This window comes from Oxyura jamaicensis, chromosome 1, assembly GCF_011077185.1.
Source record: "Oxyura jamaicensis isolate SHBP4307 breed ruddy duck chromosome 1, BPBGC_Ojam_1.0, whole genome shotgun sequence".
Classification (NCBI taxonomy): Eukaryota; Metazoa; Chordata; class Aves; order Anseriformes; family Anatidae; genus Oxyura; species Oxyura jamaicensis.
In genome coordinates, this window is record NC_048893.1 from 151,087,191 (window position 1) to 151,109,849 (window position 22,659).

The following is a 22,659-nucleotide window of genomic DNA, read 5'->3' on the forward strand; positions in this document are numbered from 1 at the left end:
GTGAGCTCAGTGGAGGGGCCACTAAGAGGGTATGGGGACTGTGAGGAGAGGTCTCCCCATGAGATGAGATGAGGTTGAGGAGACCAGACATCTCCAGCTTGAGGAGAAGGGTTAGAAGGGACCTGATAGCTGCCTTCCAGTGCCTGGGAGGATGTTACCAAAAAAGACAGAATCAGGCTATTCATAGTAGTGCATGGTGGGAGGAGAGATATAACAGGTATAAGTTGAAAGGAGAGGTTTCCGCTGGATATGAAAAACTTTTCACTGTGAGGACAGTCAGGCAGAGGAGCAGGTTGTCTGAAGACATTGTGCAGACTCCATCCACTGAGATATTCAGAACTCAGCTGCGTAAGGCACGGGGCAGCATGATCTGTCCTCAGAGCTGATCCTGCTTTGAGAAAGAGGTTGCACTAGATATCTCCTCAGGTTATTTCCACCCTGAACGTTTCCTTGATACTGAATGTGTGCGAACCATATCTGATAGAACAGGATTAGCCTTTCATACGAGCTCACAGAGTTGGAGTGTTGGCTTCTTTTAAGTGCTCCAAAGAGGTTTGAACTCTTCCCTGCATCATAGAAGGCTCTTCCAGTCAGCAGTGTTCTTGTTTAGTGCCTTTGCCTGGACTAGTCTCCTCCACTCTATTTAAGGCTGAGCCTGGAAAATGGGACACTCCCTTCAAACCCTGGTTCAGGGGTGGCTATGAATTTGATGTTAAATAACCTGTAGATAAAAAACATCTGAAAGACTTGAGGTCTGACCGAAGCCCGAGCTTCCTTCCTGCCAGTGCGACATCTCTATAAGAGAGCTCTTGAGTCATCAGCAGTTGCATCATGATGAGTTTTTGTTAGTTCCCAAGAATGTCATGTTCCTGCACACAGTGGCCCCGATTACACAGGGAGATTGCGGAATGATCCATCTCTAGCAGACAATTTAGTGCACCTTCCTGTAAAACAGGATCAGTGGAGCAAAACCATGGAGCTGAAAACCTACAACACAGGTGTCCCATTTCCTGGTCTTACAGCTATGCTATTGCACTAAAAATGACCCTTCATGTCACCAGGAAGCTGTTGCTGGCTCTATTTCCTGGGATACTCCTGGGATATCTCCTGGGATATTTCCTGGGATATTTCCTGGGATATCTCCTGGGTTTCAGAGAGGTACTTAGATTTTCATGGTGAATTCCATTTCTCAAACGAGGTTTGTGACTTGATGTGTCTCTCCTTTCTGCATATATCATTACCTGAGCCCAGGGATATGACTGTCCGTGAAACCATACCAAGTATCTTTTGTTTAATGAAACCAGCTGCTAAACCAGGCACATGCAGTTAGAGCTGATGTAAAGAGGTCACCAGCTCTGGCTTCCACCTGGCTGCCTATTGCCATCCTCACTCCTTCCCCCCACTGTCCTCCAGGGGTTACCTGCAGTTGTGTTGGCTGAGTTGTTGATTTGTTCACTCCATAATTCGACTATCCAAAGTGGTCTGGCATAAAAAGAGACTTAACCTCCTCCCTTTTTTGGGGGGAGAGGATTTTTTTAGTTTGAGTCTTTCCCAACACTGGGCCAAGGAAAATTTGTTCAGTTGAAACAGCACTGGTTTTTAGCATGTAGTAGCAACAAGCAACGCAGAAAGGGTTGGGATGGTAATCTTTTACTGTGACTTGGTAGCAGCTGGAATGATTCATCCAACTGCATCGTAAGCAATAAATAATGCCATACTTTGTTACGGCCATTTGACTCCTGTTTTTGGCCCTGAGTTCAAACATTTTGCCTTCTGTATTCGATATCTTTTGCTGCTGTCCCCTGTATCTTGTACTTCAGAATATCTGTCTGGGATGGAATTTAGCACCGAATTGTGGACACCTAGGTGTAAGTGCTCAGTGGAAATGTCCACCTGTGAGCTTCTCCAAAAGCAGATATGCTCATTTGGCCAACTGGACAGCTCTGTAGCTCCACTGAACGTATTGAGTAGCTCTTCTCTGCCTATAATGGGAGCTTAACCAGCTGCAGCTGTCTTCTAAAGACTTGGCTCTGACAGTTGTGTTGCGATACACTGTTTAAAAGCCTGTAGACCGTAGTCTGGCTACAGCAAATGTAGTTGTTCTTCTGCTTTTTGTACAGAACTCCCATCCCAAATCCACTACAGTCAGGGAAAGGCTTCCATTTTAAATAAACGGGCTGTGCTTCAGGCCTTGAATGTTCTTCTTTTTATTACTGTGTTTTATGCTAGCCCTGGTTGCTGCTAGTGTGAAAACTAGGTCAGAGTATTCCAGGAAAACTGGGCAGTATTCTGATCATCATCATCATAAAGATGTGCGCTTGAAGATGACAACTTCAAATGAAGGGGGAAAAAAAAGAAAGAAACTCAATATCAACATGAAATAATTTATTATTATTATTATTATACAACACAGTTTTCTAATGATCACTAATGTCTTTGCAAAATACCATTTAGAGGCCTGGTTTCTATTTTTGACGACCTCGAGGTGGTTCGCTGTGCGTCTGGATGCCATCTGTGCCATTTTTGTTATAGTGGTTGCTTTTGGTTCCCTGCTTCTCGCCAAGAGTAAGTACAGATGTTAGAAAGAGTTCACCCATTAATTACCATGTATAGTGATGTCTAATTCTTTTTCATAGTTTACTGTTTCTAATTGTTTAAGGACTGTAATTAAGTTAAATGTTTCTTTCTAGATCATGATCTCTTCCTCAGTCTAGGGCATTGGGTCCGTATCTTCTTTTCTGCAAATACTGGAGGCAGTTCAGACATCTTCCAGGCTTAGGCATGCAACTGTCGTCATCCCCAAATGTGCAAACAAACTTGCAGATCTGTAGTCTTTGCTTTTGTTGAGATTCTGGCTTTCAGAGCAATAACAACAAATAAATCTTTTTCCCCACCTTTGCCTTTCTTTTTTAGCCCTACAGGGCTTTGCTTTTCATACTGAAACACCCACAGAGCTGCTTCTTAACAACTTTTTTCCTTTCTGCACATGGCACAGTAGGCCAAAAGGCAGACTAAAATTCCTAGGGATACTTGTCTAATACCTTGGATCGGCAGGATAGGCCAGTTGGAGAAAGAAAATCACCTTGTAATAATACATTTTATATTCACTGTCACTCATGAACTGTCATTAGTATATGCATCATCCAGGATGTAATTGGGTTAGATGTACTAGAACAAGATAGTCATCTAAAGTATGAAGGAAGAAGTAATTATCTTGGACATGAAAATTAGTGCTAATTTGCTGTTTTTGTTTCTTTTCTTTTTCTTTTGGATATGTTCTGTATATGCATGTGTGCTTTAAAATTTGAACGCTCTGTGCTGCTTGACACTGAAAATTTTGAGCTAGGTTTGAATTTATTAGAATGCAAAAAGACAAGTCAAAACAATGGTCCTGAATCTTTTCTTGCCTCTGGATAAGGAGTAGCTCTCTTGAAGTCAATAGAGCTATGCTAGGATAAAGTTCAAGTTAGTTAGAAGACAATCATGCTTAATATTGGGGCAGACAAAATTAATTTGTTTTATGAGAGCAGACCCACTGAACACAATAAAAGTTTATGTAAATAGGGGAAGAAATATTCTGTCCTGTTATTTTATCTGATCACTTAAAACGTTGCAGAGTTGGTATAAATGTTTGTAACTTATTCTGAGATCATTTTACAATCATTTTTTGCCTGGGTTTAGGGGCTGATGTAAATCCCTTAGAAAATTACTGAAAAATTACTAATGCTTAGCTTGGGAAGGGATGACCTTAGCAAGATATGTAAGTATGGTTTTGAGATTGAGCCTCAGTTTCTAGATAAAGTACAAAACCAAGAATCAAGATTGTCTTTTCAGACATACAGATAATTTCCAAAGCTTAAAATAAAATAAAAATGTTGCAAGTAGCTGTTCTGCCCGGAGCTACTCATCATTGCACAGATGGTAAGTATGGTGTAACCAAACAAAATTCTGGCTGTGATACTTCCATCATGTAAGTAACCTCATGAAAGTGAAGTTAACTAGAGTTTTGTGTAATTACCAGTGTACCTATTTGATTCTCTTTTTCCTTTGTTCTGCAGCTTTGAATGCGGGGCAGGTTGGTTTGGCGCTATCTTACGCAATCACTCTCATGGGAACGTTCCAGTGGGGTGTTAGGCAAAGTGCTGAAGTTGAAAACCTGGTAACGTTTACCTCTTCCTTTTTGCTTCTTGCTTCCTTTTTGTAGTTGTGACATAAAGCCTCAAGGATGGGATTCTTCTTAATTAACTTAGGACTTTAATACCTTAGCAAGCAATTGAGGCACCACTTACAGTCAGCAGAGTAGAGAAAAATAGCCTCTTCTAGGTTATAATTTGTCTGACTGATTTTGAATGTCTATTCAGATGAATCATCCCTCTCCATTGATAGTAGGGGAGCCTTTATAATCACCCTTTAAAGCAGAAGGGGGACTGTCTAGTTACAGTGTAGATATTTGCATTGTATGTAGCTAAAATTACATAAAATTAATCCCTGTATAAGTAAGATTTTTTTCTTAAAGAATTCTTAGATTTGGGATTTTTAATTTTTGTTATGCGTTATTGCATTTTAAAATTTAGTTTATTCTCTCATTGCAATTTTTATAGCCCTGTTAATTGCTGTAAAGGCTTAAACCTTAAATTGGTGCAAGTTAACAAATAGGTGCAAGTATTTAAGCATATATTCTGCTGAGAGTTTTTGTTGTGCTGAGTGTTTTTGAAAATAAATGAAGTAAAATACCCTCCTCCAATTTACAGTATTTACTAACATGCTCTGTTTTGCCTATCTACTTTTAAAGTCAGTGTATTAAAAAAAGTTTATAAAAAGAACATACTACATAATAAGCATGCTTTTCTGTTTTCTGTTGACAATTGAAGGTTGCCTGTAATTCCGATTTGCTGGCCATACTGTGGGAAATACATGTAGTCCTTCAGTGAAAGGAATGAAACTATGTTTAATAACAGATAAATCATAATGTTAGGTTTGCATTTATTTATTTTTTGTCTAGCACCCTGCTTCTTCAGAACATTGTTCAGCCATGAATAAGGGAATGGTGACAGACTTTGGTGAGAAATGGGAAGAAAGCTTTCAGGGTTTCTTTTTCTACCGGTTAGGAAGATTTGGAAGTGTAAATCTGTGGGGTTCCTGTGTAGCGAGTTACTGTGTTTGAAGCCGTGATTCAGAAATGCCTCGGAGGGGGAAGACTCACCATTCACTAGCTGCCTTTGTTGTGGAAAGTTGATCATTTTATGGAGCTATGATTAGCATCAACTTCTTTGACAGGTGGATATCCAACAAGAATCCCTTGTTACTAAGGGCTGATTATATTTTGGGGAGGCAAGAACAGTTCCTCTCTATTCTGCTCTGTTAGTCTTTCTTTACATGTTTTTCTTTGGATCTTATTTTGTAATGTGGAAAGGGCAGGTGGTAGTGAGGTCCGAGAACTTTGGTGGTCAGTGGCTCTATGCCCTAGTGGAAGCCAGGGACGAGCGGTGTCCCTCAAGGGTCTGTCTTGGGACCGGTGCTGTTTAATATCTTTGTCAATGACATAGACAACGGGATCGAGTGCACTCTCAGCAAGTGTGCAGATGACACCAAGCCGAGTGGTGCAGTTGATACAACAGAAGGAAGGGATCCATCCAAAGTACAAGCTTGAGAAATGGGCCCACGTGAACCTCAGGAGGTTTAATTAAGTCCACGTGCAAGGTGCTGCACCTGGGCCGGGGCAATCCCAGAGCTGAGCACAGCCTGGGAGAAGAGCTCAGAGAGCAGCCCTGCAGAGAAGGCCTTGGGGGTGCTGGTGGATGAAAAGCTCCTCACAAGCCAGCCGTGTGTGCCTGCAGCCCAGCAGGCCAACTGCGTCCTGGGTGCACCACCAGAGGGGTGGCCAGCAGGGGAGGGAGGGGACTGTGCCCCTCTGCTCTGCCCTGGTGAGGCCCCACCTGGAGTGCTGCGTCCAGGGCTGGGGGTCCCAGCACAGGAAGGACGTGGGGCTGTGAGAGCAAGCCCAGAGGAGGGCCACAAGGATGGTCAGAGGCTGGAACACCTCTCCTATGGAAAGAGGCTGAGGGAGATGGGGATGTTCAGCCTGGAGAAGGGAAGGCTCTGGGGTGACCTTATTGCAGCTTTTCAATACTTAAAGGGGCTTATAAACAAGATGGAGAGTAACTTTTTGCTCAGTCAGACAATGGCAGGACAAGGGGGAGTGGTTTTAAACTACAAAAGGGGAGATTTTGATTAGGTGTTAGGAGGAAATTCATCACTCAGAGGGTGGTGAGGCACTGGCACAGGTTGCCCAGAGAAGTTGTGGATGCCCCATCCCTGGAGGTGTTCAAGGCCAGGTTCGATGAGACCCTGAGCAACCTGATCTAGTGGATTGCATCCCTCCCCCCACAGTAGGGGGGTTGGAACTAGATGGTCCTTAAGGTCCCTTCCACCCAAGCTATTCTATGAACTCGTTGCCTGGTAATTTCTGGCCTTGAAGCCACTCCAGGCAATGTAAGCCTCCTAGATGTCTTTATGATGGCCTTTTCAGAATCCACCTGTGCATGAATACGGTTAAGTAAAATTAATTTTACGGAACAGATGTATGGGTGAAGGATGCACACCAGAGCCAAAACAGAACTTCTGTTATTTTCCTGAGGGAGAAGAAAAAGTGTCTAGATAGCTCAATTTCTGTTTCTCATCCCTCCAACAAGACTAGGGACAGCAGTAAATACTGCACTTCCTTTCTATCTGGCTTAAAATGCTCAGGAAAACAAGTTTTGCTGCATATTAAGGCAATGATATGGTGAAAGCTATCTTGGATTTTGGAATTGCTTGTGACAAACATATTAAAAAGATTTGCTAGGGGTTAGTGCAGTGGTAATGAAGAAGACAAAAAAGGGAAAATGGAACTGTTAACTTGATGTTAGTAGCCATCATGGATCTGCCTGTAGCTCATATGGCTGTTTCATTTCTAGCTCCGTCTTCCTAACACTCACTGAAATGGTGTCATCTTAGCCAGGACTGACAGATAACTATCACAGCTTAAATTTCTTAACAGTTATGCACATACTTCAAACTGTAATTTATCCCGCTGATTAGAAATTCAGGCTTGTGTATGGATTTATGGATCATGATAGATTGGAGTCTGTAGTAGGACATGGAATATGTTTTTTCTTTTTCTTCAGTAGTATAAAGTAAGTGTAGGACAGTACCAAGCACTCCTATCTGTACCTGAAAGAAAAACTCTGGAAAAATTTACATTGAATCTTTACTGTCAAAATCCATGTACATACATATATATACATGTATGCAGTATATGTGCAATAAACTGGAATTTGTAGATACCTGTCTTCTTTCTTCCCCTTAGATGATATCAGTAGAAAGAGTAATGGAATACACAGATCTTGAAAAAGAAGCCCCTTGGGAAACCAACAAGCACCCACCGCCTGAATGGCCAAGTCAAGGAATGATAGCATTTGAAAATGTTAACTTCACGTACAGTCTAGATGGACCTTTGGTGTTAAGGCATTTGTCTGTTGTAATTAAACCAAAAGAAAAGGTATGTATGCCTATTACAGTAATTAAGCAAATATGATAACTGAAAAAAAGCTGTTATAAAAATACATTATAAAAGAAATGGATGTTAGGAAATCCGATGTGTTATTTAAAAAAAAAATAAGTCATAATCATATTTAATAACTGAAGTTGGAGCCTGTTGATTTCCTGTAAATGTAGCATAAATGCATCTGTGAACGTGGCGTTTCTATGTATCAAAACAAAGGGTTAAACATTCAATAACTTTCTGATGAAATTTGGGTTTCATCAAAAAGTGGCAGACATTCAAAATACCAACAAAACCCAAAGTGTTTGTTCAAATCCAAAGCAAATGGAGCTGCGTTAGGAGATCGGGAATTCAGTAGAGGAAACATAGATGGAATGAAGGATGTCAGCACACAAGGTGAGCAGAGACAATTGACAATAAGGAATGTGTATGTTCTTACACAGAGCCCAGAATGGAAGAGAGAAGAAAGAAACACAAATCAGTTGCATAACTTTAGAATTGGGGATTTTATTTCAGTTCCTTTCGGCTACCAATCCAATTAACTGTTGCTGTTAATTAGATGGGTAGCCAAAAGAAACATAGAAATAAAATTCTTCCTCTTCTGCAAATTTGACTCTTCCTCCCCAGTTTTGACACTATCCCAATTGTAAGAGTGTTGCAGGGAAGGTCTCCCCCACAGACAAAATTAAATTAGAGCCCTGCAGTGTTAATTCATGCTTTGCTACATTTCAAATGCACATGTGCTTTTTTGATTAGGATATCTTCCCTAGGAGGCTGGTTCAGCTCTCTACAATCATTGCCCTGGCCTCACTTATAACATGCTTTTCCATTCAGTCCCAAACCCATTTCATTCCTCAAGTGGGCCTTTTTAATAGCATGCATGTTACAAGAATTCAACCCAACTTTGCTTCATGGAGACAATCTCATGGAATTAGGTACAGACGAGTTAAGAACAGTGTTTAAGAAGAAGAACTGAAGAGATGTTTATCTGCTGTCTACTTTTCTTGCCTATGGGCCATCTCTTCAGCTGCTATATATCACTCTAATGTAATAGCAGACAAGAAGGTTTACATTTCTTAGTGAGAGACGGAAATAAAATAATAATAATAAAAAAGAAAACGGAAGCAAGAGATATTAGCAATGTCTTATTCAGTCCTTGGTGGGGGTAGGAGGAGGAGGGATGACTGGGGGTATTTATTTTTGCTGAGTGGTTATGCTGTGGTTTTGTCATTCTGAAGTGAATTTGTCCAGCTTGAAACTATTGCCAAGAATTTCATGTTTGTTTTCTATGATGTTTTGCACAGTACTGCAGTAGACTGCCACTGTGTAAAATAAATCTCCCAAGCATCTGTGCCCCTTATATTGTTTTTAATTATGGAGAAATGTCTCTTCAGAACCAGGTTTCCAGATGCACTGGGGGTTTCTGCCCATGTGGCTGTCAGTGACAACTGTTGTGCCAGCTTTAAACCCCTGGCTACTTCAGACTTCTGATGGCTGCAGTGCCTCTGATAGAACGAGTGAATTTGAACTTCTGCCTAGTTGTAGTTTTTCCTATAGCTGACCCAGCACCAAGTCTGTGAGGCTGTAGGTGCAGTAAGGATGGAGGCTATAACTTCTAAGAGATCACTTAGGGATTAAGGTGCCTTTACAGCTGCCACCTAAGCTGCATGTCTCTGTTTAGGATCTCCTCACAGTCAAAGCAAGCTAGGAAGATCCTTCTGTTGAACCATCTTTGCTAACATAGCGCAGTCTGCCTGAGGCAGACCAGAGGGTGCACGTGCAAGGAGCTCTGCCAGCAGCCGGCCGTGATTAACCTCTTCAGCCTGGTGTAGCTGAAGCAGAAGGTTAGCATGTGCGGCCATGGTTTTTAAAGACCAGTCTTTGTTTAGGGGGTTTAGCTGAATTCAACAACTTACGAATGAGTATGGACTAACATTGTTAAATACACCTTGCCCCAACAGATCCTAAATCTGAGGATATGGCTACATGAAAAAAGTTAGGAGGGGTGAGGGGCTAGATTTACGGCATGGCAGCTGTTCACGCAGATACTCAGCGAGGTTGCCTGAGGGGTAACAAGGGCAGTTTGAGAGGAGTAGCTGACATGCTGTAAATCTCACTCTCATTTTTTGTTCAGATTCACTTTGAAGTACAAGTGACATTTGAGTAATGATGAGTCCAGTATAGCAGGTGTACTCTCGTGTATACACATGGTGTACATCGGGCTACAAAATCGTGCCCAGATGATTCCTGTGAGGCGGCTGGAACTTCTATTTGCAGACCGTCCTTGTGTTTGCACTGGTTATGAACAGAGACCTCAGAAGAATACAATGTATTAAAAAAAAAAAAAAAAGTGTATAGCGAGAGCTGTTTCAAATTCATGTCAATTTTCAGCAGCCTGTAGTCAATTGGACCAAAAATACAAGTAGATTCTTCTAAATACTGAAGAGCACAGTCCTTTCATTGGATGCCAAACTGAAAGTGGGATTTTGACAATATGCAGAGCAGCTGCATTTTTATTTTAAGTATCAATTTTTTATGTTTTTCTTTATATTCTTAATACAATACTTTATATCATTGACATTTACAGAGAAACAATTGAACTTTTGTTTTCATAACTCTGTATGTCTGTATCCATTCAGCATTTTCTTTTTGAGCTGTAGTGTAACTGCTCATAACTATTTTTCCTTTGTTTCATATCATTTGGTTTGACATCACTTAGAATACAAGATATTTTATAATTTATTGTAACAGATTTGCTTACATTGTGTAGTATCTTTACTAATAAGCACTGTGTAAATGTTAGTTAGTTTATGTACAATTGTACAATAATGAATTTTTGGATGAAACTGTTAAATCAGAAAATAGAAGTAGGAAACGCTGTTTAGATCATGCATTGTAAGTTGCTCCTTGTAATATACTTTTGTAGTGTTTTGTGTATTTTTGCTCAAATGTGAGCACTGCTGCTTTATCTGGGGTCAGTGTCTCTGGCTATTAGAAAGTTTTTTCCTTGCTCTTCAATGTAATGTTTCCTATGCTTAATTTCATTCCAGCAGTCATTACTGCATACATCTGAGTCTCAGGCAGTGGGTAATTCCCTCTGGTGTCTGTACGTATATTCATGAAGGTTTTCGTGTTTCTTCCTCCTTTCTGCACCCAAATCGCTTCGCCAGGCTATATTGTACATGTTTAATCCTCGTAAATCCTTCCTCGTAAAATCAGTATCTCCAACCCATATTAATTTTATGTTGCACTTCTCTGAACTCTTTCCAGTAGGTTGATTTCTTTCTGGAAATGTAGCAATTAGAACTGAGTACAGGAAATAACAAATCCTGCCAAATCAGATCTGTGTAGAGCTACACCCATCACCTTCTATGATACAGTTGATTACTGTAGATTGTTTTCTCTAAGAATCCCTCACCTGAAGACAACATTAAAAAAAAAAAAGAAGAATTTGCTGTTCAAGTAGTGTTTAATCACCACTAATTATGTCTCCTCTTACTTATTAATGGCCCTACTTTCTCCTAAGTCTTGATTTTATATGAGTATTAATGAGTATTCTCGCCCCTTGTCATTAAAGTTAGCAATCCCATATTTTGTGTTGTCTCTACCTCTTGTTTTCCGAAAGCATTATTTTTTCACATTGCACAGTTTCTTATTTTTCCTTGGGGAACCTATAGAAGCTTGAATCACTATGATTTTATTATTCACTGTTTCACGTGTGTGGACAAGAATTTCAGCTTGCCCATGCAGTCTTGTAGTTTCAATGTTTGTATCCTCTCTCCTGAAGCTGTCTGAAGCATGAATGCTGTTTATAATCCTACTGCTAGTTTTAGCTTTATTTTGGCTCTAGAGCTTGACTACTTTACAGAACTTCACCTTAACCGTACTAAGCAAAATCAGTCTTAGTTATGTAAATTGGGAATAGCACTCGTAAATTATTCCTGAAATGCTTTGTAAGAGTCCTTTTTTGGATTGAGAAGTGGATGCATGCCTGAAGTGATTTGCCTAATGTCAAAGAGCAAACGAGGTTTAGTGTAAAATTGGCTAGCTTGAATCACATTACTCTACTCACTGAGCTCCTTTATCTTGTTTATACAATAAAACACAACACCTTAAGAGAAAATCTTTGTTAGGAAAATATTTCTTTCACCTTTGAATGATATGATCCAAGAAATCACCGAGGATCCAATTGTCACCTGAATCCCAGCTGATCTGGGGGGGGAGGTTTTTTCCTCATGAAAAAGAAATGTTAATTATGAAGTAGTTTTATTTGATGCTTGTTCTATTATAAATCCTGTGATGTTGTAAAACTATTGCTTGACATATTAATTTATCCTGCAAGGCTGTTGGTTTAATTGTACAAGCTTGGTTTGTTCTGTAGGTTGGAATTGTGGGAAGAACCGGAGCTGGGAAGAGCTCTCTTATAGCAGCCCTCTTTCGGTTGGCTGAACCTGAAGGAAGGATCTGGATTGATAAGTACTTGACATCAGAGCTAGGCCTTCATGACTTAAGGAAGAAAATTTCAATTATACCTCAGGTAAGAAACTGACTTGGCTATACACATTTTTCCTATAGCCATGTAGTTTTTAAAGTGCTTTGCCAGGATATGTTCCACATGCACCCCCGTGTTCAGTAGGTATGGAAATTTCTGCAAGGCATTAATCTGAGAGGGTGGCTGGGCACTGGAACAGACTCCCCAGGGAAGCGATCATGGCACCAAGCCTGTCAGAGTTCAAAAAGCGTATGGACATCACTCGCAGACATATGGTTTGATTTTTAGGTGGTTCTTTGTGGAGCCAGGAGTTAGACTGCGTGATCCCTGTGGATCCCTTCCAACTCAGGATATTCTATGGTTCTCTGGTTCTTACTTGAACAAGGTCTTGCTTATTTTAAGATAAATGGAATCAGCTTTGGGGACTGGAAGATTTTCTTCCTAGTTTTGTTCCCTGTCTATTCCTCTGGCGTAAGTGCAAATGTATGTTAGCAGTATGCTGTCCTCCATGACTGGGAATGAGCAAAGAAAATCTGGTGGGAATACACCAAGCTTCAGCAATCCTCTGAAAGGATCTCCAGAGTTGATCCTTTGGCAGAAACTGCCTGATGCATTGCTGAAGCTTTCTTAACAAGGGACTTTAAGGGGCCACATTCACCTCTGTAGTCACCCCTGTACAGCCTGACTGAGGCTCGATCTTGAAAGAGCAAATGTGCTGACTGGAAGCGAGCTAACAGCCTTCCCATTAGTGGGAGAGGGCTGGAGAGGAGGAGAGCAGGGGAAGGGAGAAAGATGAGTCATTATGACCTATAAATAAAATTTTGGTGATCTTCAGAAGCTGAACGCAGGAAAGGCTGCAGTGAAGGAAAAAAAAAATAATATTGGGAATAGCCTCATCTCTGATGTTGGAACAGAAGAATGAATGTTCCAAGAAATCCTGTAGACCAGAAGTGTTGTCTTCTATTGTCTGCCTTTCAAATGAGACAGTGAACCAGAGAAGGGTTATGTATTACCTCAAAACTTCCTGAAGGCAGAGCCTGTGCAGGTTACCATGTTTCATGAGGGCTCTGATCTCTCCTGTGATCCTCCCTCCCTCTCCAGTGGAGAGTAGAAGAAGAGAGAGAAGCTTATATGTTGGAAATGCAAAGTCATCTTTTTGGCAAATAATTCATCTAAGTTGTTCTAGCAGGTAGGTAGAATAGTAGGCTGGAAAGCAGAGGAATTCATTTGCCATGTTTAGCATTAATTCTCAGATCTCTGTATTTTGTTACAGAAGCTGTATTTAGAATCCTTTGACCATTTTTGTATCTGAATGTTTGCTAGTCTGTTGGCAGGATGGCATTCAGAGTGTTTATATTACTTTCTTTAAATTGAGAATCTGATAAAAATGGTAATGAACAGTGGTTTCAAGCCTCCCTACTTACCTGCCTTTTTTTCCCTTTCTCAGGAGCAGGAGTCAGAGAAAGTAGATATGCTATTATTAAAAAAAAAAAAAAAAAAGCCAAAAAACAAACAAACAAACAAGAACACCACTCCCCCAACAATTGGATTGCTGGCTTAGGCAGGCTGCCTGTTTGTTTCTGCATGCTGAGGTATTTGTTTATGCACAGCAGAGGTACCCAGTGGAACTAGTCACCTTTTCATATCTAAAGAGAACTTTATGTGGACTTAAGCTTTTCTTTTTTCTTTTTTTTTTTTTTCTTTTTACACTTGTGCACAATGTTCTTTTCTCCTGAAAATAGATGATCATCAGTTCATTCAAGGTCTACAGCTTTATCAAAGCCCTACCTGTAGCTATTTCAGGTGATTTCTACATTTGGAAGCATTCAACCCAGTTGAATAAAATAGCGTTGACATGGGAAAGCTGCTGGTCAAATACAGTTTCTACACACTGAGTGAAGCAGATGCTCAAAGTTCACTATTTAATTATATGTGGTTTGTTTATTCATACATTGGCTTATCACATGGTTATAAAACTATTTTAATCCTGTAGAATACTGTGATAGGGTTTTCGTCATGGTCCCAAAGGGTTTTAATTGTCTGGAGGGTAGCAGGTAGCATTTCTTTTCCACATAAGGGAAGACTTGTTTTTACTAAAAATATGTGAAACAATGAAGTGTTGCTATTAGGAAGAGGAGGAAGGTTTGGAATAAGGTTTATACTATACTAAGTTGAGTGATAAGCATTGTTTTTGTAGTGCATTAATAACAGTAATGTCAATAATAGAAATAGTCGTGTGATATCAGGCAGTTATTTTGCAGCAAATATCTTTGTAATTATGTGGGAAGCCTTAAAAAAAAAAGGGGGAGAGATATTCATTAAAATCATAACATAAGGCATGCTAAACTAACCCATTCCTAGAGTGATGAGTCAAGACTGATGTTTTCTTATATGTAAGCTTAAATACATACCTGGAGAAATAAAAATGTGCTTAGGCTTCTAATTGCTTGCTTGGATTGAGCTGTGTGAAGGCTGTGTTTGTAAATCTTTTCTATGCAAATGTTGTCTGCCTCCCTGACTGCAAGCATTTTTACAACAATTATTTACAGGTTTGTCTTATTACTTTCCTCTCATAAACCAGACTATTTTAAATAATAATCTGTGTCAGAAACGATAATTAAAAAATATCCTTATCTACTGTTGCAGTACATGTGTGTTGTTAGGACTTTTATAATAGTTATGAACACTTTATAAATTCACTTGCTTATTTTACCAACCTATAAAAATAGATTGAAAAGGAAAATAAGCTAACAATACCTTCAAAAACACACCAAGTGGTGTATTAAAATAGTTATTGTTAGACAAATTACTTTCTAGGTTTTTTTTGAAGAAAAATGTTCTTTAGCCTGCTAATGTTTTTATTAAATCCCTTTGTTCATTCAACAGGTTTTTAGTGACGTTTTGCCAGCATGACAGATACTTTCAAATAATTGGCGTGCCATGTCAAGAAAGGAATACGTTTTTATACCACTTGTGGCATGTCTTGTCTTAGTTAATCCTTTTATACCCCTCAGAATAGTGTAGATGTGAAGACAGTGAGTTAATGTAGAAATGCAGTTCTGATTTGCTGCTGCCATTTTGAGCCAGCCATCACTAGGCTTAGGTGGGATGTCAGTCAGGACAGAGGGTGGTCTCAGAGTAAGCTGAGATTACCAAATACAACTTCAAACATTCTTTAGAAGAAAAAAAAAAATCATTTTGCATAAGATTTCTCCAATTTAAACAAGATTCTGATAACATAGTCTCCATTTATCATTAGTACTATTGGCAGCTATTGGTTTATTGTTGTCTTTGTGTAGTGTAAAGAGGAGTTTGTGTCAGTTTGTGACTCTCTGGTCTGTCAAGTCACCTTAGTGATTACTGACCTGTTGCTTAGGGAGTGCTGGACCAGAAGCCATCTTCCCGCTTCTCAAATAGTCCATTTTTTCAGTGTGCATTGATTTGTGCCAGTTTTTGCCAGTTTACCTTCTGTTACTGGTCTGAATGAGAACAATGGCTGCTTCGACCACAGGTAACCCACACTGGTACCTGAACTGGGAGACCGTACTGATCTGACTCCCTAGTTTATTTTGAGTTAGCCCAGCAATACTCCAGATCTCGATAAGCTTGGTATAATGCTGAAGCCATATAGATGAACTTTTATGTGTGAGTGTAAGATACACATTTAAGCGTATAGATTTAAACGTTGCATTGAAATGGTGAAATCTGTTTCTTTTAGACTTTGCTGGTAAAATTGAAGGGTTTTTATTGTATGAAATGAAGAGTTTAAGAAAAAAAAAAAAAAGGAAAATGAAAATGGCACTGTGAGCAATTGAATTCCTGTCTTGTTTTATTTAGTGTAAACACAAATTTTCAAAACTGCCCAAGCATAATGTAGGAGTGTGACCCCATTGACAGCAGCAGTTTCTGGTTTTCATTAACAATACCAGGATAGCAGTGATTGCGTGCAAGTATATATATATAGCTTGTGGCATCAAAACAGTGGGATGTAAATGCCCATTTGAGTACCGACGTAACTGTGTACTGTAATCTGCAAATAGACCTGCCCTGTTTGGGAAATCAGCTCCATATAGAGTGGCCAGACACTTGACTCCCCCCCCTCTCTTTTCAGTGTGCTAAATGCTCTTTTGCATTTCGTAACAGATAGCTTGTTTTAGGATGTTTCTGTGTTACTGTTGATGTAGGTTAGTTCTGATTATTACCTATTGTGATATAAAACCTGTGTTTATAACACAATGCTAATTTCATTGGGTTTTAGGAGCCTGTTTTATTCACTGGAACTATGAGGAAAAACTTAGACCCTTTCAACGAATACACTGATGAAGATCTGTGGAATGCCTTGGAAGAGGTGACTTACTAAATCTATATTTACAAGCCAAATAACACCATTATGCTTGTGTGCATTGGGTTTTAGATGTTTTCATGAGGTTTGTTAAGGGCATAACTGTTGATGGAAAAAAAATAGAGCATTGTGTGAGTGTAAATGTGTGCATTTGTGCGTGTGTGTAGACATGTATATTGTTATATAAGTCTTTTATGAAAAAAATTATCCCTTGGGATGATGTTTTGGTTACGTTTTGATTCATATCTTAGTTTTAATGAACATTAATAGATTCCTAACAATACGCTTTTTTAAAATTCTAATAACTGACACACTGTAATCCAACTTGGCACTTAGTCATTTTGTGTCAGAATATAAAAGGTAAACCTTGCATAGTTATTGTTGTGTCATCAAACATACAATAGCTGATTTAAAAGGGAGTTACTCATCCTACAATATGTTGACATGTCAACAGGTACAACTGAAGGAGGTTGTGGAAGATCTGCCTAATAAAATGGAGACACAGCTGGCAGAATCTGGGTCTAATTTTAGTGTTGGTCAGAGACAGCTGGTATGTCTTGCCAGAGCGGTTCTAAAAAAGAATCGGATCCTTATCATTGATGAAGCAACAGCAAATGTGGACCCAAGGTAAAAACAAAAAGTCATGTTAAGATGAGCTGTTTTTCTTTGGTATGATCACCTGTGCTGTAGAGATGAACTTAAATACGTTGTGTTTCTTGTAGTTTGTATTGCTGGTCTATGTTTTCCACAATCCTATCATAACTGTCTATTCATATTGGGGTGGCTCACCTTTGGCTCCAGAACAGATGATATGAGCTGGATATGAGCCCAAATATCCCTGATTTCAGTGTGGAATAGGAAGCTTAATATTCCAAATGTATTTGTCCTGCAGCCATCAATAAGAACTTTGCTGGAAATGCAGATCAGTAACATCAGAATAGCCATGAAACTAAGTTGAGTTCTGTTGATTTCAGGAAGAAATGTGTCTGCAAAAATAATGAATAATAAATAAAAGAATCTACCCCATTCCTCTCTTCACCCCTCAAAAAATGCAAAATTAGAAGGGTAACAAGTGATTCTAAGCAAAACCATATGGTTGTGAGGTGCTGTCCCTTCAGATGGCTCAGATACCAATGTAAATAAAATAGGGGTGGAAAGGTAAGCTATCCCAAAGACCACTGCAATTGCAAAGCAGATTTGGAGGTGTTTAAAGCTAGAGGAGGAACTCGTTTATCATTCATTATTTTGTCTTGCATAACTCAGACCAGCAGAACTTTCCTGAATTCATTCCTGTTTGAACTAGAGTGTACTTCTAGAAGAACATCCAACCTCAATAGAAAAAAATTTCAATGACAACCCTTGTTAAATTGTTCCAATAGCTAAGTACCCCCACTGTTAATTTTTGAAACATTTGAAACGCTGGTGGAAATATTTTGGAAACAATACTGCAAACGTACTGCATCAATTAGTCTGAGCTGAATATATAGTTCCAACAAACTATGGCTTGAGGGAGAACTCAAAGTCCAAAAAGGACAATAACACAGCAAGTCTCTCAAACAGATGCATTAAGGATTTTGTATGTCATCTGGGCGTGACTCATTTTTATAACATCTTCTTGGGGGAGAAGTGGTGCCACTAGGGTAGCTTTGCAGTTCAGCTAACAGTGTATTTCTAAAACCTTTAGAGAAGTGTTTTCCCTTCCCAGACGTTCTTTTTTTTGACTTTTTTTTATTTTTTGACTATTAGAATATTTTTGTATAAGCACTGATAGATTAACTGTGATTAATCATAGCTGTGGAAATTTAATACCATCTTACTCATCCTCCCTATTTTGGCATCTAACGTGTGTGTTCTCAACTTGCACTATCCATTTAATTGATCTTGATTAATGTGCGCTGCAATATATATTATAATAAGGTAAATGTTTGTTTGTATCAACTCTAGGCATAACAATAAAAATAATAACTTGGAACTTCTCCTTTGAATTCAGTTTGCATTACAGTCATTATTACCTTTTCCTTAATGTGTTGCTAAAACTAGAGCAAAGTATTTTTCAGCTGTGCAATCTGATAGGACGTTCATCAGGAAATGCTGATGTGTGTTGCTTAACTGAACAGTTAAGGAGGCATTTTTGGCATGTAAAGAAAACCTCCTCCTCTTCTGATGCACAACCCCCATACCTGGCACCCTTGTCTCTAGCCTGGCGGCAAGCACACATCATATCAAGCACCTGGGATAGGAAACCATGGAGAGCTGCCGCCGGCTCTGTAGATATTATTTCTTTTTCTGTTGTTCTGGCTCTTGATCTCTTTACCTCAACCGCTGCTGCAACCATGTCCCTCCTTCAATTCAACCTGGAAACAAATGTGAGAAGCCAGGGTTTGAGGGAGGGAGGAGGAGAGGGATGGGTGAGATGGCATGAGGCAGTGGATATGTCATTTTCCTGGGCTGAGAGACTCTTCACCATGGTTCTCCAGCTTGGCTTGGCCTTTCTTTTTTTTTTGCTGTTGAGTGAACCTGAGCAAATGAATAAAGGGAAAGAATTTGGAGTGCATCTTTCTCCCTTCTTTCTACGTCTTCCAGCTCCCATAAGTACCCTTATTATCTCCTCATAGCTACTGGCTGCTCTGCATGCTGCAGGGGTGTCAGTGCTGTTCTAAGGGAGAGGAGGAGCCTGCCATAAAGAAGGTTCTCCTAAGTCAGAGTGCTTGCATGTTGTATGTGATGACTGACAGGCATTTAATTTGATGTTATCTTTTTGGTCCTGAAGCCAGAATTCTTATCCCTAAGAATGGAATAATTTTATAGCAGTTAAGTGATTCTGGAAAGTTGTATGAAAGCTGGAGTATAAGAGCTGAAAAGTCTTTCTGCAGTCACTTTGGTAGTATATTGAAACAAAATCACTAGCAACTGAGGCTTTTTTTTTAATACTGAGTAAGTTCAGTGCTCTCTGTGTACTGAGCACAGTAATATTTATTAACTTGTATTTTTACTGCTTGTAGAGGACACAACCTTTTAGGGCCAGTCCACCATCACATTTTCACACTGGTTATCTATTGACTGTGGTTAAAAACAGTCGTTGCACATAGTTCAGTTCATTAGTCGGTTTAACCTTGTAAGGTTTAACTTTCTGTTGCATCTAATTGGTATCTGTACTTGTTTCTCTTTTGGAGAAGTTATCATCATGTGTTGCTTTCTCCGAGGCCATGCAGGAATAGTGCAGTGAGAGATACGGTTCCAGGACAATCCCAGGAGGACATTAAGCTGAAGATAATGACTTATCCAGTGTTTCTTTCAAGCAGCTTGGTTGCTTCACACTCAGACTGTAATTATTCTTGCTCTTTAGCCAGTTTTCTTTTTACACAGTCAACTAATTCAGGATATACCAGATCTTGGGTTGCTGTGAAACCTGCTCTTAGATCCCCAATCCACAGTGCCAATGGGACAGCCATACCACCATTTTGTGCTTTCTTATTGTATTGTTCTTTGTAATGGGGAATATCGTGGTTCCCATTTTCATATTATCAGATTAGGGTTGAGCTTTTGTCATCCAGCAGCCCTAGTTTGGTATTCGGGTTGTATCTTTGTTTTATAATGTGCCTGAAAGATTATGGGGTTTGATCCACTGAAGTGGACGATGGAATCCCTTGGCACTTGCTTGGCCATTTTGTCAGTGTGGGTTGGCAGCCCAAAGGTGCCTACAATCTATGCTCTCAAAAAAGGACAGAAATTCTGCTTCCTTTGGCACTTCTATGGAGGGTAGAGACAGCTCTAACTGGCATGTAATATAGTCTCTGCACCCGCCAGTGCTTAATTCTGCACACAGTTCCGTTTCATAGTTAGTCTTAGATTTTCTTGCCTTTCTTACCTTCTCTCCAAGGTTCTCCGGAGGTTACTGACAGGGCTTCTGCCTATCTCCCTAAAAACTATACTTCAGGATCTACCATGAACGTTAGAGAGAATCTGGTCTGGGTCTGCCAGTGGGCATATCTACACGAGATTTCATACTGTGATATTTGAAGATAGAGCTGTATTGTCTTTTTGTGATTATAGTCTCATTTTAGAACATTTGTCACATCCACAATACGACCAGCAGTTCCTTGTGAGGGATAAGTTCATATTCAAGAAATGTTTGTTTAAGATAATAGATTGATATTATCTATAAAAGAATGAGAAATGTTTTCTATTGTAAATACATGAAGGGATGGTGCTATAAGGAATGCATGTATTAAAGGCAGGTATAATAAATGAATACAGAGAACAGAGATGTTCAAGGATTATGCATTCTCCTGAGAGAACAGTAAGAATAACCTGAGAGTTGAAAATTGAGCTCTTTTAAAAGTTATTTTCAAAATTCGTGAGCAAGCTACAATTCTCTGTGCTCCTCAGTAGCTCTGCAGGAAACCTCACCTTGAGCTTGACTATAGGGAAAGAAAAAGGTTTTCTGTACATTATTCCAGGTAGTATTGAAGCTTTTGTTTCCATTTTTCTATTCAGTGTAGACTATCTCTAACCATTGCAGAGAATGCATCCTGCTGTCTATATAAGCCTCTTCCCTACTGCGTGTTATCATGTGTGGCCCTGATTTTCTCTGTTGAAATAAATAGTAGCCAGGTCATTGAGGCAGCACTGAGAAGACAGCAAAAAATATATATGTGCGTTAACAATGGGGTGAAAGCGCTGGTATTGCTACGATCTGAACCATGCACATGAGAGTGGAGTGTTAAGGATGCACAACTTCTTTTCCTTAAGGAGACTGTTAACACATAGGGCTAAAGAAATCTGTCATGACTTCTCCTATCCCTTTCCCTGATTGTACAGCGGCCTTGGTTCAAAAGCAGGAGTTGCGAAACACATACCTCCCACCATGTTCTTTGGTTGCAGAATCACAGGATGGTTGAGGTTGGAAGGCACCTCTGGAGGCCATCTGGTCCAACCCCCTGCTCCAGCAGAGCCACCCAGAGCACATTGCCCAGGATCATGTCCAGGAGGCTTTTGAAGATCTCCAAGGAGGGGATTCTCCTACCTCTCTGGGTGACCTGTTCCAGTGCTCAGTCGCCTGCACAGTTTTAAAAAACAAGTGTTTCCTGATGTTCTGATAAAGCCTCTTGTGCTCCAGTTTGTGCCCATTGCCTCTTGTCCTGTCAGATGGCGCCCTGAAAAGAGCCTGGCTCCATCTGTGCACACTCCCTTCAGGTATATGCAGATATTGATAAGATCCTGTCCTGAGCCTTCTCTTCTCCAGGCTTAACAGTCCCATCTCTCTCAGCCATTGGAGAGATGCTCCAGTCCTTCAATCATCTTTGTGCTCCTTTGTTGGACTCTTAGCAGTATGTCCATGTCTCTCTTGTGCTGGGGAACCCAGAACTTGACACAGTACTGCAGGTGTGGCCTCACCGATGCTGAAGAGAGACAGATTTTCCTAAATCTTTCCTGTCTCTTCTCTTAGGATATAGGAGCATAAAGACCAGGCTATCTCAGAATGAGGCCAAAAACCTGGTCCTCTCATTTTCTTACTGTCTGTTCTTGCTAATAAGCTGTTAGCAGTCGATAGAGTAGGTCAAGGAAGGAGGAGTCTGCTAGATTCCAAACCCATCCGATGGTCCAGGCTGCACTAAGAATTTAGGCAAAGACTGAATTCCTGTCTAAAGCATCATTTCCAACTCACGACAGAGTTTAAATGTTTCTATCCCCAGTAAGCTTTCACAGAAACTCTTACTTAACTGTTTGTCTTCCTTCTCTCTGATGATTTATCCTGTCATCTGCAGTGATCTCTTTTCCTTTGTCATGCCGATTGCTTAAGCAGTTGAAGTTCTGATCAGTCCTTAGAAGCACAAAGTTGTGCTTTCTGCTGTGGAAACTTGATGGTTACTCCATTTCTCCAAGTCATACTGTTCTTCCAAAGTTATATTTGCCCCTTCTTATTGTTAGTGCCTCCTGACATATTGGCAACAGAACAATTATTTTTGCTTAACTAATGAAGCAATGTCAAATATTTATCATGTCCAGACAGATTCACTGTAGAGTACTATTTCTATCTAAAAATTCATAATTTGTCACAGGGAGACATGCTTTGCTTCAATCTTTGTTCTATTGTATTTGATTTTTTGGTTACTTGTAACAGTTTGAGGCTTTTCAAGCAGCTGGTTGAGGCTAACATGGCTCCCTGAACATATCAGTTTATGCAAATATATCTCCTGTCTTGTTTTAACTCTTATCTACAGCATTGATTATTCTCCAGTCACTATATAAAAGTACAATATATTGCTTCAGTAGAAATCC

General features: G+C 39.8%; 1 protein-coding gene across 3 annotated transcripts in view; it reads left to right on the forward strand.

Annotated features, from left to right (window-relative positions):
• Positions 1–22,659, forward strand: part of ABCC4 (ATP binding cassette subfamily C member 4) — a 149,464-nt gene that overhangs the window by 100,950 nt on the left and 25,855 nt on the right. For all 3 annotated transcript variants that reach the window (XM_035319247.1, XM_035319254.1, XM_035319259.1), the window contains 6 exons: positions 2,455–2,565; positions 4,059–4,159; positions 7,349–7,540; positions 11,925–12,080; positions 16,294–16,383; positions 16,832–17,004. In XM_035319247.1, coding sequence (XP_035175138.1) covers positions 2,455–2,565; positions 4,059–4,159; positions 7,349–7,540; positions 11,925–12,080; positions 16,294–16,383; positions 16,832–17,004 — 823 coding nt within the window. The remainder of the gene's footprint in view (positions 1–2,454; positions 2,566–4,058; positions 4,160–7,348; positions 7,541–11,924; positions 12,081–16,293; positions 16,384–16,831; positions 17,005–22,659) is intronic.